At 30.5% G+C, this 12840-nt stretch overlaps 2 protein-coding genes across 2 annotated transcripts; one reads left to right on the top strand and one right to left on the bottom strand.

Annotated features, from left to right (window-relative positions):
• Positions 1–316: 316 nt before the first annotated feature.
• Positions 317–4945, top strand: LOC108747694 (succinate dehydrogenase [ubiquinone] iron-sulfur subunit, mitochondrial). Its single transcript, XM_018485343.1, has 7 exons — positions 317–463; positions 1065–1195; positions 1280–1423; positions 3233–3428; positions 3522–3623; positions 4016–4138; positions 4633–4945. Exons 1-7 carry the CDS (start codon positions 389–391, stop codon positions 4729–4731), a joined length of 870 nt encoding a protein of 289 aa, XP_018340845.1. The 5' UTR covers positions 317–388; the 3' UTR covers positions 4732–4945.
• A 42-nt stretch (positions 4946–4987) lies between these two features.
• Positions 4988–11367, bottom strand: LOC108747675 (nitric oxide synthase, salivary gland). Its single transcript, XM_018485312.1, has 14 exons — positions 11083–11367; positions 10171–10307; positions 9925–10087; positions 9699–9790; positions 9320–9461; positions 8997–9136; positions 7074–8683; positions 6822–6991; positions 6237–6447; positions 6024–6111; positions 5815–5939; positions 5554–5699; positions 5219–5410; positions 4988–5104 (listed from the first exon to the last, which is right to left on the bottom strand). The coding sequence occupies exons 1-14, from the start codon at positions 11185–11187 to the stop codon at positions 4997–4999; spliced, it is 3429 nt and encodes a 1142-aa protein (XP_018340814.1). The 5' UTR covers positions 11188–11367; the 3' UTR covers positions 4988–4996.
• Positions 11368–12840: the final 1473 nt, after the last annotated feature.

Raw genomic sequence — 12840 nt, forward strand, 5'->3', positions numbered from 1 at the left:
AGCCGATAAATTATCGGATTCACACAATCATTCTGATAATCCCCCCAAATTTTTAAGATTTGGGAAAATTCTATCTAATATGTTCTATCTAATATGTTCCTATAACAGCTTTTACTCACTTCAATGCATTTGTTGGAGTGCGACGCGAATAACTCTACTATAGTGAGTTTTGACAGAGCGAAAAAAGGATGAAAAGAGAAAGAAGTTTAGGTGGTAACTATGGCAATCTAGATAATTTGCTTATTTCGCGCATGCGCACTCCATTTTGGCCACGCTCACATCAAAGGTGCCGACAGGGAGTTGCGCTACTGTATGTAATGACACCCTGTCACTTATGCCGCTTGTTGGAAGGCACACTTTAGCAGTCTAGTTACATAATGTGGGCATCATGAACGTGTTGATACCGAATTGTTCAAAGATGGTCGGAGTAATGCCATACACTTGTAGAAGTGCGTTACGTCAAGTAAGTGTCTGCGAAATAACGGACTCGACATCGATATATGATATGATCTTTCATTTGTTTATGCTCGATGCAGAGAATTGTCATCAGTTCTACAACAATGAATATTATTAAAGTATTGTGACATGTCTGTCTTTTCTTTCAAAACTCCTAACTTTATATTTAAAATAGAACGGTATTACAAAAGTGTCAAGTTCTTTAACACTGATTAATAATTACTAATTACTTTTTTGTTAATGAAGACTTATGTTAAGATGTATATGATAATTCTGTCTTCTATATGTCCCTGGTTAGCCAAGCCTATCAAAAACAGATTTTGCAGTGCAAACTTTGTCAGAATAATTTTGCCAGTTGGAATATAACGAAATCTGTTAGAGATAATTGCAAATTGATTGCAGAAAGAAGAATCTGCTTTTTTGTAACTACATAAGGCAAACATATTCTATTAAAATGTATTATAAATGGATTATAATCTATTTAAATATTAATCTGTTGCAATATTCTACTCAAATCTGCTGGCAATCTGTTAGCGTACTATAAACCATTATTTTGTATACTGAAATCTTATTTCATTCAGATTTTTAATTTTATATATTTTTAATAGATTAGAGCTTTACATACTGCGACAGTACAAAATGCTGAAGCCAGACTTAAGACCTTCTCAATTTATCGTTGGAATCCAGACAAACCCGATGAGAAACCATATATGCAGAAATATAAAGTTGATCTGAACGCGTAGGTTTTGTTTCATTGAATGTATTAAATATTTTTCTAAGATTCTCTTCGTATATTTTTTGGCATTTAACATATTTTTTTCAGTTGCGGTCCAATGGTATTGGATGCATTAATTAAGATTAAAAATGAGGTCGATCCAACATTAACATTTCGTCGTTCCTGTCGTGAAGGTATCTGTGGATCTTGTGCTATGAATATCGGAGGAACAAACACGCTGGCGTGTATCAGGTATTTCTACCTGACATATAACCTGACATATAATACCTGAGCTGAATAAGGTCCAGCACTAAATAGGTTCACTTGTAAATTTATTATTTTAAAACTTACTTTACGCCTGCAGTATATGCTTAAAAAATATAGCGTAGGAAGTAGATAAAAAGAGATTAAAGAATTGAAATTGGCAGCAATACATCTGTTTAACACAACAAAAACTTGTGTGTCCATTTTTATAACAATCTGTTGAAAAATTTATCAGCACACAATGTTACATAATTTATTATAATTCATTATAAGTATTATTCAACTTCCTAACTATGAAAAATAACAAATAAATCAATTTTTTGAAATAAGTACCCTCCATAAGTTTAGAACACTCTACGTTTTACAGGTTTTAAATAGTTATCTAATTGAAAAAAGTCGAAATAAAAGTTCATACGTACGTTATCTATAAAGTACGTATGTATGTACTTTTATTTTGTCTTTTTTCAATTAAAGATTTAATAACATGCTATTAAAAATATGGAATATTTGGATGTAATCCATTTTATATGGATGTAAAATATGAAATTTTTAAATATGAAATTTTTAAATATGATTTTAAAATATGAAATTAAAATACGATTCATACAAAATCTGATTCTTCGGGGCCATTTTACAATTTTTATGGAGTCTGAAATCAACTTGCGAATCAAATAGTTTACCACTTTTATAGAAACCATTAAACTAGAATTAAATGACCTGTGCATATACAATGAATACAAGTACAACGTTGCAAAATAAGTGACAATATACATATAAACAATAGACCAAAGCACGAAATTCAATCTTGAGCGCTTCGATGTTGTGAAATGATTGTCGAACATATTTTCGGCATGTACAAGCTTATAGGTGTTCTAGATAAATGTTTATCGTCATTTAGATACCTTACGAAGTATTTAAACCAAAAACATGTATAGATCGCTGTCATGTAATTGCCGTTAGGCTTTCCTGTAAAACGTAGAGTGTTCCTAAATTTGTGGAGAGTACTGTAAATATTTTGTTTTTTAACAATGTATTTATTAAATAAGGTCCACTTATGTGATTGTTATTATAGTTATTATTGTTTTGTTGTTGTATGTGGAGTTTACGTCAAAGAATAACGATTTTCAATGCTGCTATCTTTTAAGAAGCCAAAATTTCATTCAAATTGCTAGAAAGTTTCAAATATTAGAATTAATAACAAAAAATTAAAAATAATTCTAATGTTTGAGAGTAGAGTAAATCCTAAGGAATTTCCTTTCTATGATTAATAATCACTTTAAAGCTGATTTTGGAAAGATAGTTCACTTTCTTTGTTATTTTTAATTAATTTTTTATTTTCTTTTTATATTCATATGCATGTAATAAAGCACAATGTCAAAGTTTAATAAAATTTTTTTTCATTCATTTACAAATATTCTATATAAACAATATTTGTAAATAAACGAAATATTTGTAAATGAACAATATTTATATATAAACAATATTTACTTTTGTGAATTAATGAAATAAAGATTTGATTCTTATTTAGTTTATTTCAATATCCCCATAAATAGAATTAAAAAAAAAAATTAAGTAGGCCTTATTCGACTCAGATATATCTTAACTATCACATTTAATTATCTTGATATAAAATTATAACTTGATTTGATAGATTTTCATATCTCAAGTTATGTATATGTGTAAACTACATGTCTAATTAGATATATTTTATATATTTAATATATTTAAAATTTAAATTCTGCTAATAAAGATGACAAATATATTAGTCACTAAAAATAAAATAATTATGTGTTACAGCAAAATTGATAAAAGCACAAGCACATCGTGTGAAGTTTATCCCTTGCCCCATATGTATATTGTAAAAGATCTGGTGCCAGATTTAAATAATTTCTATGATCAGTATCGCAATATACAACCCTGGCTACAGCGCAAAGACACGAAGGAAACTGGGAACCAACAGTATTTGCAAAGTGTAGAAGACCGTAAAAAGTTGGTAAGTGTGAGATTATATTTATTTTCTGTTTCAATTACAATTATATTTCTTTAATCTAAAACTAAATATACAATCTAATTTTAACTGACATAGGATGGTCTCTACGAATGTATTCTCTGTGCTTGCTGCAGCACTTCTTGCCCATCTTATTGGTGGAACGGTGATAAATATTTAGGCCCTGCAGTACTTATGCAAGTAAGCACATCACATTACACTGTTTTAAATAATATTATGTAACAAAAAAATTAATCACAATAAGCGATTTAGGACCAGTTGTTCCATCTTCGGAACCAAACTATGTGGTAATTTATCTATTAAATAAACAAAAGAGTAAAAGAGTAAGAGCATAGTAAAACAATGAGCTGAAGTTTACCGAAAGGTAAACAATTCAGCCTTAGAGAAAAATGACGCAAGTGAAAAATTCTTTAATAATGAATTGAACATAACATACAAATCAGATAACAGATCTGAGATAAATTAGAGATAAATTAGAATGTATGTAATATTGCTTGAATATGTTTAATCCAATCTCATAGAGCTTCTCACTTATATCATTTCCTTCTTTCAACTATCATTATTTTCATTAGGCTTATAGGTGGATTATTGATTCGCGAGATACTCAAGCAAAGGAGCGTCTGGAGAAATTAAAGGACCCATTTTCAGTTTACCGTTGTCATACAATCATGAATTGCACGCGTACCTGTCCAAAGGTAAGTTAATTAGAAGATGCTTCAACTAAATTATTGTAATAACATACAAGTGATTAGTGTTTTTTTTTTGTTATACTTTACAATTCGCTTGTTTCATTCTCAACAAATGTTTTAGTAATTTCTATCTATTCTAGTTGCTACCTATTCAAGACGATTTAATTAACAGTAATAACAGTAATATATTAAAATTATATTTATTAAACTGATAGAGCGCAGATTATTAATAATTTATTTTACTTATTCAGATTTATTTTTCTGGTCAATCAACATATTTCCCTTATTTCTCATTTTTTACTATTGTTTCCTCATATTTACGTATTTAATAAAATTATGAGTACTTCGAGCATTACATAAATATGTATAAAGCAAAAAAGTAATAAGAATAAATCAGTTATTCGAAATTAGGCTGGATTATAATTTAGCCAATTATAATAATTGAGTTAAGTTCAAAGATAGAAGAATTATAGAGTCAAAAATACAAATATTTTGTACAGGGTCTGAATCCGGGAAAGGCGATATCGGAAATAAAAAAACTGTTGGCTAATTTGAGCCAGAAGCCACAACCGGATCTCGCCGCATCGGGATCTTCATAGTTAAAGGAATACTAGGTAGAATAAGTTCTGTATTATGTACTACGTGCAGCGAACATGTATTCAGTGTGATATTTTGAGACCAGAGATGTGCGGATCCACATGAAATAGCAAATAAAATGTCCTAGAAATTAAAAGATTAGTCAAGCACCACTTGTGAATAAAACAGATTTTCTATATAGAACTATGTTATATGCAGTAATTATTAATGCAGCAGTAATCCTTCAAACGAAAATTATTTGGGCTATGCTTTATCAGTTTAATATTTTCACGGTTCAGCGGCCATCCGGATCCTAGCAGTCTCACGCGATCGATTGTGTACCTCAGCGGTGCGTAATGTTATACCGAATATGTCTTCATGGTAGCGATTTTCATCCTAAAAAAAGAATCATACAGTGCGAATCAATTTAAGTGCAGTATATATTTTGGCGTCACATAAATATACATAAATCGTAAGCAACAAGAAAGTGATAATATATGAAAAACATACTCTTAGTGATAACATATATGCTTCAACTTCTTTGTCCGTCATTTGGCTATGTGTTTGTATGATCTGTTTTAAAGTCTGATAAACATCTTCTGCCATTGTGCAATCCCCACAAACATAGAAGTGGCCGCGCTCATATACCACCATCTTGTAAATTTGAGACGCTTCCGATTGGATCAAATCTTGCACATATGTCTAATATTTATATAAAATGCAAACTTCATTTCATATATCTTTTACATATATATATATATATATATATATATATATATAACTTTATGAGTAATCTCTCTATAAATCTTTTGTTCTTAGATTTATAAAAGTATACATATTAATACCTTCTTAAAACCAGGTTCTCGGGACAATGCCAAAAACACCTTGTCTAAAACACCAACTTCCAACATTTCTTTCTTCTCTTGTCTATAAAGATCCAAATTTCTTTGACGGCAGCCAAAGAAAAGCCAAATCTTGCCAAATTTTTGATCTGCATACAAAAATATCATACGTTTATATAATGTCAATATCTAGTATCATAAGGATATTTATATTAAAGTTTATAATTGTAAAATTAAAAAGATCTATAACAAAAACATTCATACTTTGCTGAAGTTTCATCTGAGCAAATCGATGATGCCAGAATCCTCGGAAAGGAGCGATTCCAGTACCTGGTCCCACCAATATCACTGGTGCCTCAGTTTCCATTGGCATATAAAAGTTTGGCGCGCTTAAATATTAATGATTGTATTCAACGTAAGATCTTTATGTTCAATTGAGTGATGTTTAACTAATACTAATTGATATTTCTCACCTCCGTACAAACACATATAGCAATTCTCCTTCAGATATTTGCCGCAGATAATTGGAGCACACGCCAAAATGTACTGGTCCAGAACCGTCTAGAATGAATTTATTAAATATAATCGAAAAAATATTATGTATCAGCTTATCATTAAATTGAATATATATAGATTATAAATAGAATTCTTTGGAATGAAAGAGAAAAGAAAAGTAAGACTTATACTTTGCGTTTGATATTGCACCACTGCAACTGTCAAGTGTATTTGCCCTCGATGCACTTGAGGAGATGATGAGATGCTGTAGAATCTTGGTTGTAAGGGTGTTAGATGAAGCAGCAGCAATGGAGCATATGGAGTCACGGATGGAAATTCATCCAAAACTTCGGCCAAATTAGGAAATTTCCAATGTCTCCAATCCTCGTAAGCTGCCGGATCCTATTCGAAGAAGCTTTCAAGTTTTGTGGATTTCATTGTATTTTTTTTTTTGCAAATTATTATGTTTAATGTTGCTATATGTGTTTAATAGACTGCGTCAAGAAAACTTGGATAAATTTCTAAATTTTTAATTTTTAAGATTGACTTTTAGATTTCTTCAATCTTGAGTCTTTATTATAATAAAATTAAATATTTTATAAATTAATAACATTACATTAGGAATTGTGATATGAAGAATAATACTTCAAAATTTCATTTTTTAAATATTTCTAGCATAAAACTTTAAATTTTCATTCTATTAACTTCCAAATGATTAATTTCCAAATTCTGCTACTTCTCGAGAAACAGCTACATTTATACATTTACATATTTACAGAGGCCAGAAGATCAAGCTGCGCCCGTTCTTTTGCATTTGTAGCTATTGAGGCAAAATATCTTAACAGATTCGGCGTAGGTGGTGTTGTGATATCCAAAAATCGAGTTAACAACATCCTGAAGGAATTTGGTAAATATCTGTCATGAGGTATCCATGTTTTTACAATTCCTGAAAAAAAGCGTCTGTTATTATTTATTTGTAAAAAAGAGAGAAAAAAATAAGAAAAATTAATATAAACAATAATATCCACCATTAGGAGTATGTGCTTGCTTTTGCATTTGCAGCTCGATCGATGTATCAGTTTCAAAAGTAGATTGCACACGTTGTAAGATTCTCTGCACGAGGTCTGCTCGATTGCACGCAAACACACCTAAGTGATCCCCGGGTTTATAAGAAATATCCATGCCTACTATGTCATCCAATTCCAGAAGCAATGTTGTTCCGCTGGACTCATCGCCGCTCAAGTTGGTCCTTCGAAGCAAATTGCACATCGTCACGTTTCTATTGTGACATTTGCTTAATGCTTTGGCCATCGGTTGAGGATCGGCTTCTACAAAACGAACTGTGGCTGCAGACAACGCTTCAGAACCTAGAGACAAAGCTACTTCTAATAACGTATCATCATCGTCCAAGCAGAATGTTTCGCATGCAATCGCAAAGATATCAGCTGCCCATTTCCGAAAGGTCTGCTCCTGTCCACACATCTCGTCACCTTGAGCTAAACGTGCTAATCGCTCTCCGCCTAGCTCGCCTAACAAGTTATCAACGTAGCGACCAAATGCACAAAAGTTTGGATACGCGGACGATCCTAATGCAAACACAGCGAATCGAACATTGCTGAGAGGTCCAAAAGTATCCTCGGTTTGCGATTCCGTCGTAGAACCACGCAAGGAATCTAAACGATCCAATTTTTTCGACCCACTTACTTCCGTTTGGCTGTTAGCTTTAATAAATGATTTCGAGGTCGCCAAACTTATTTTATTCTCGCTGTTTATATAAGCGTCGTTCATTTTCATTGCGTACAAATTTTGCGCAAAAACTTCTCCGTTTTCCGGCGGATCACCATTTCCAAAAGTAGAAGTTATCACCAGCAGTAGGGCTTCATGCTCTATGTTACTGATGTCATATTCTTCCATTGAAAGTACTTGAGAATGAAAAGCATGACCCAATAACTCGCTCAACTTTTCCGCATACATTTGAGATGTGCCGGTTTCCGTAGCAAACAGTACGGTCGCTTTTATTCGACGCGATAATGCTCGTCCGAATAACTTGGATGTAAATTTCACAGCTCTCGCAATCTGTTTGAAATGAAACTTTCGTCTTGGTTTTTTCGATGCTGCTTTCTTATCGCGTCCTTTCTTCCATATGTGAGTTTTCCACGCTGGATCTTGAGCATCATAAGAAGGTTTCAAATGATAAAGCGCCATTTCTTGATGAAATACCGGCGTAGCAGATCCAGATATTGGCGGCACGATCCATAGCCAATCTGCGGGACAACCGTTTCGAAGACGCATCTCATTTTCATAATGTTTCATGAAAGATTCTGAAGCGGTATGATGATCTACGATCGTCACGTTCTTCATTTGAAAGCTATGTAGTACTGCGACGTTAGCTTCTATCATTGCTTTATCTTTCCACAATGATGTGGATGTCCTTGTGTCTAGACCCATGTTCGTCGCTATTGTCTCGAGCATATTATATCTTTGAGCATCGCATAAATCTCTGGAGCCAATCTCGGTGCTCATATACCAGCCATTGAAAGGTGCCGCTGTAAATACTAAACCTCCGCAATCGAAAACCATTCCAGACACGGCCGGAACGGCAAACCACTTAAGACTCAATTTCTCAAACCAATCATGTCTATTATAAAAAAATATATATATATTAGGACTGTTATTTTTGACAACTTCGAAAATTCGAAGTTTCAAAAGAATTCAAATTTGAACGAAGTTAACTTCGAATTTTCGAAATTTAAAGTGTTTCGAAGCTTCGAAAAATTTAGAGTTCGAAAAAGTTATCAAAAGTAACAAACTCTATAACAAATATTATTATATATGACATTGTATAATTTTTTAATTAACGCAATAAACTTAAATAATGATAGTATTTAAAGAACAAAAAATTATTCATATGTTAAATTTACATAATTTCACATTATTTAACGGAAGCTTACATAGGATGACTAAGAGGTACTTCGAGTACCAAATCGCTGGGAATGTCAAAATAATCTGGATCGTGTCCATTGGCAGACAGAACCAATGGCAGTATATCAAATCTAGTTCGTGCGCCTTTCCATCCTAATTTCATGCAAACCTATTGAGGAAAAAAGTAGTGATTTTATTAAATTATTTTCGAAATGTATGCATTCTTTCTTTATAGAGAATTTTTTTTCAAAAAGTTAAATATTTTTTTTGTTTTTATAATATATATAAATAATTAAAAGAAAAGATCTCATGAATATACACATATCTTGATTAAATTTTATAATATTCTGACCTCTGTGAATTCTACGTTTGCTGGATCGCCAAGAATGGTACCATCTGAATTTTTGTACCCTGCATAATTGATCAATTGATTATTCCATACTCTGTAATCGTGTTTCCCATCAGTGCGCTGCGGAAATATTGTTATCGCGGATCTGAAAATTGTGTATAATAAATAATTAGATATATCATACGCCTGGTAGTTTTTTGAAATAATTTTTAACTGTCTAATAATTTAATAATAATTTAAATTTCTATGTCAATTTCTTTAATTTCACTCACGTATAAACGGAAAGGATAAAGCTATTCTGATTCAACATTTATATATATCTTTAAATAACAAAAGTTAGAAAAAACTAAACTGTATAAATCTCGTATAAAATTCACTTCACCTGATATTTCCTTTATTTGTACTGTACTTGATATGATTACATAAAGCCTCAAACATGCCACTCGTAGTTGTAACATAACGGCAATCAAAAACCTACAAATGCAATCGTTTTATAAACCCCAACCGACTAATAGATATAATTTTTCAGATATTTATGAACTATATATAATGCATGAAAAATATTCTTTTTTTTCGTGAAAGTAGACAAGTTACGATATAAGACAAACCTGCAGCTTTGACCACTGAATGCGACCAATGCATCTCGCAGCATTTCGCCAAGCCAACTTTGCGCCGAAAACCAATTCTGTTTCCGTTAACTGATACGTACCAATGGAAATCACTTCTCTCTGCACACTCTCCAAACGTGCGCGATGAGCATCACTATTTAATCTATTTTAATCAAATGTGAAGGAAAGCTCAAGCTTTATTAGAATTTCAAGGAATATATACGAATACTGTGGCAATTTTAGTACCTTCTAATCGAAGTGAAATATTGCTCCAGAAAGTCTGTCGCATGAAGCAAAATTTCCTCTTTCGTTCGCGGCTCCGTACCATGAGTAGGCAATTGCATTATGCTACCAAGACAGACTTGGCCAGTGCAAAGTATTTTCTAGAAATTTATTTTATATTATTTTAGTTTTCTTATTTACACTATATCTTCGTATGTATATATATCATGTACATTATATACATTAAAATATTGACGGAAAGAGAGAGACAGAGAGACAGAATACATAATAAAAGATTTTCAGAATATCTGTTGTTATAATGATATGGAAAAAAGCTTTATTTAAATAATTGATTTGGAAAATTAGATAAAAAAAATAACATCCATCATTTTTAAACTTGGTTAATTTTTAATTATATTATATATATACTTCATGTTTAAAAATATATTGTAAGTGGCTCTCAAAATGTAAATAAAACAGAATTAGTATATAATTTTAATTATTTTTATATATTATTAAAATAATATATAAAAATAATTAAAAAATTATAGAATAAGTTATAGAATAAACTACACATATATATAATATTAATACTACTCCTAATTTTTTAATAGAATAAATTTTTTTTGTGCGTTCATATTATCATATTAATTATTAAAATAAATTTATGCATATTTATAAGAAAACTGTAAAATTAAAACACAGTAAAAACTATCTTTTTTAATTTTCAAAAAAAAAAAAAAATTTTTGGAAAAACAAAGCTTTATAAAAGTTTTTTCTTGATTTATTTTCAATATACTTTTTTCACATCACTTCCTAGTCAAAAACTTTCGTAATCAATTCTTGTAATAAAGCGTTATTCTAATTCTAACATCCCTAATCATATGTTATTAATATTCATATGTTATTAATATATTAAGTTGTTTTCTAAAATACCTCGGCATTTCTCACGTGCAAGGAATCAAAAGCCTCTGTCTTGTCCGCGAGATTTCTGAGTTTTGTAGGTTTTTTTTGATGGGACGATCCGTCGTGATCTTTCATTTTGCGTTTTACTGTTTAACTGTTCCTGTCTAACAGACTGACAAGTGTGACGATAAGGAGGAAAGGACGAGAGGACAGAGCGCGGAGATGACACAACGCAGCATCTCACGTGCCGTCATCTCACATGCGCCAGCATGCGCAACATTGATCCATTCCGCTTGTCCTCGGAACGTTTGCTGGATCAATTAACGGGCAGGACTTGTCGCGTTGAAATAAAAATTTATAACAAATTTGTGATCTGCAATTCATTAACGTTTCATGCACTAACACTATTATTTTTATATTACCTATAATTTTTAAGTACAATAATGAAATAATAACAGCAATAATAATAATAATAAGATAATAATACTTAGGATAACAGATTACACATAAAATAACATTTTCTGATAACATTTATGTATTATATAGAATTATTTTATATAATAATGAGTAAAAATAACGTAGAAATGAATAAAAATAAATATTATCATAAATATAAATAAACATTATCAATGAATTTATCAAAAGCAGAATATCTCAATGTATCATAAATTCTCTATAAATCTTTTATATTCTGAAAAAGAATGTTAAAAACATTACGATTTGGAATATCTTTTTCTCAAGATTATTATTTTTGGAATTTAACTTTTTTGATCTATTCAAATTTATTATATTTCTTACTATTATATTCGTTTGGATTCATATAATTAAGTTCTAAAAAATAAAAAAAGTTTGAGTCCATATAAGTTCTAATTTTTTAAGTAAAATTATTTAAATTCAGATCAGCTTTCACTTTTGAATTTCTATTACAAATTTAAACCAAAAATTTATCTCGCTTCAAATTACATTTTCCAACATGAATTTTAGACTACAAACAGAACCAATGATTTTTAGATTTTTTGCTGAAAATGAATTCGTAAATAAAATTGCTTTATCAGGTTTTCAGAAAAACTTAAAGTTACCAAAAATACCATTTTTTAGTACTTTTGGGCTAAAATATCTCAAAAAAATGACGTGATAGATTTTATTTACGTATTCGTTTTCAGCGACAAAACATTTAAAGTGTCACTTACTTTATTGACTACTTCATGCAAGAAGCAATAGTTACTCTGAAAAAGAGAGAACTTAAATCCGTAGATAAATATAACTCTTTGAGGACCAGTTACGAGGATCGTCCGATAAGTCCGTGCAATCTAAAACATGGCACCACAAGTAAAAGATAATTTAATTTAAATAACATTATTTAAAATATTAGAAATTATGTTTGGATTCATATGATTAAGTTCTAAAAAATTAAAAAAATTTCACCGAAGAAAGATCTCAAATTGATAAACAAAGTTATCAAATACTCGAAAAGTTTTCAAATAAAATATTAGTAAAAAAATAAATTACATTTTGGGTCAAATAAACCCATATAAATCGGCAGAATTAAAATCAATTTGATTTTTTTTTACTAATATTTTTTACGGCACTTTTTTATTTCTCACGTTTTATAGCTAGCACTGCATAAATTATATTGTTTGATAGAAACATTTAAGTTTAACATTGTTCCTATTCATTTATTAAATTCTTTACATCCTAGCAAGCTAAATTTAAAATAAATGTAATGTTCTATTTTAACAACCCAAAGTAATATTATGCACAGAATAAACTTTACAAACAAATTATTTT

This window comes from Trachymyrmex septentrionalis, unplaced genomic scaffold (assembly GCF_001594115.1).
Source record: "Trachymyrmex septentrionalis isolate Tsep2-gDNA-1 unplaced genomic scaffold, Tsep1.0 scaffold108, whole genome shotgun sequence".
NCBI classification, from domain to species: Eukaryota; Metazoa; Arthropoda; class Insecta; order Hymenoptera; family Formicidae; genus Trachymyrmex; species Trachymyrmex septentrionalis.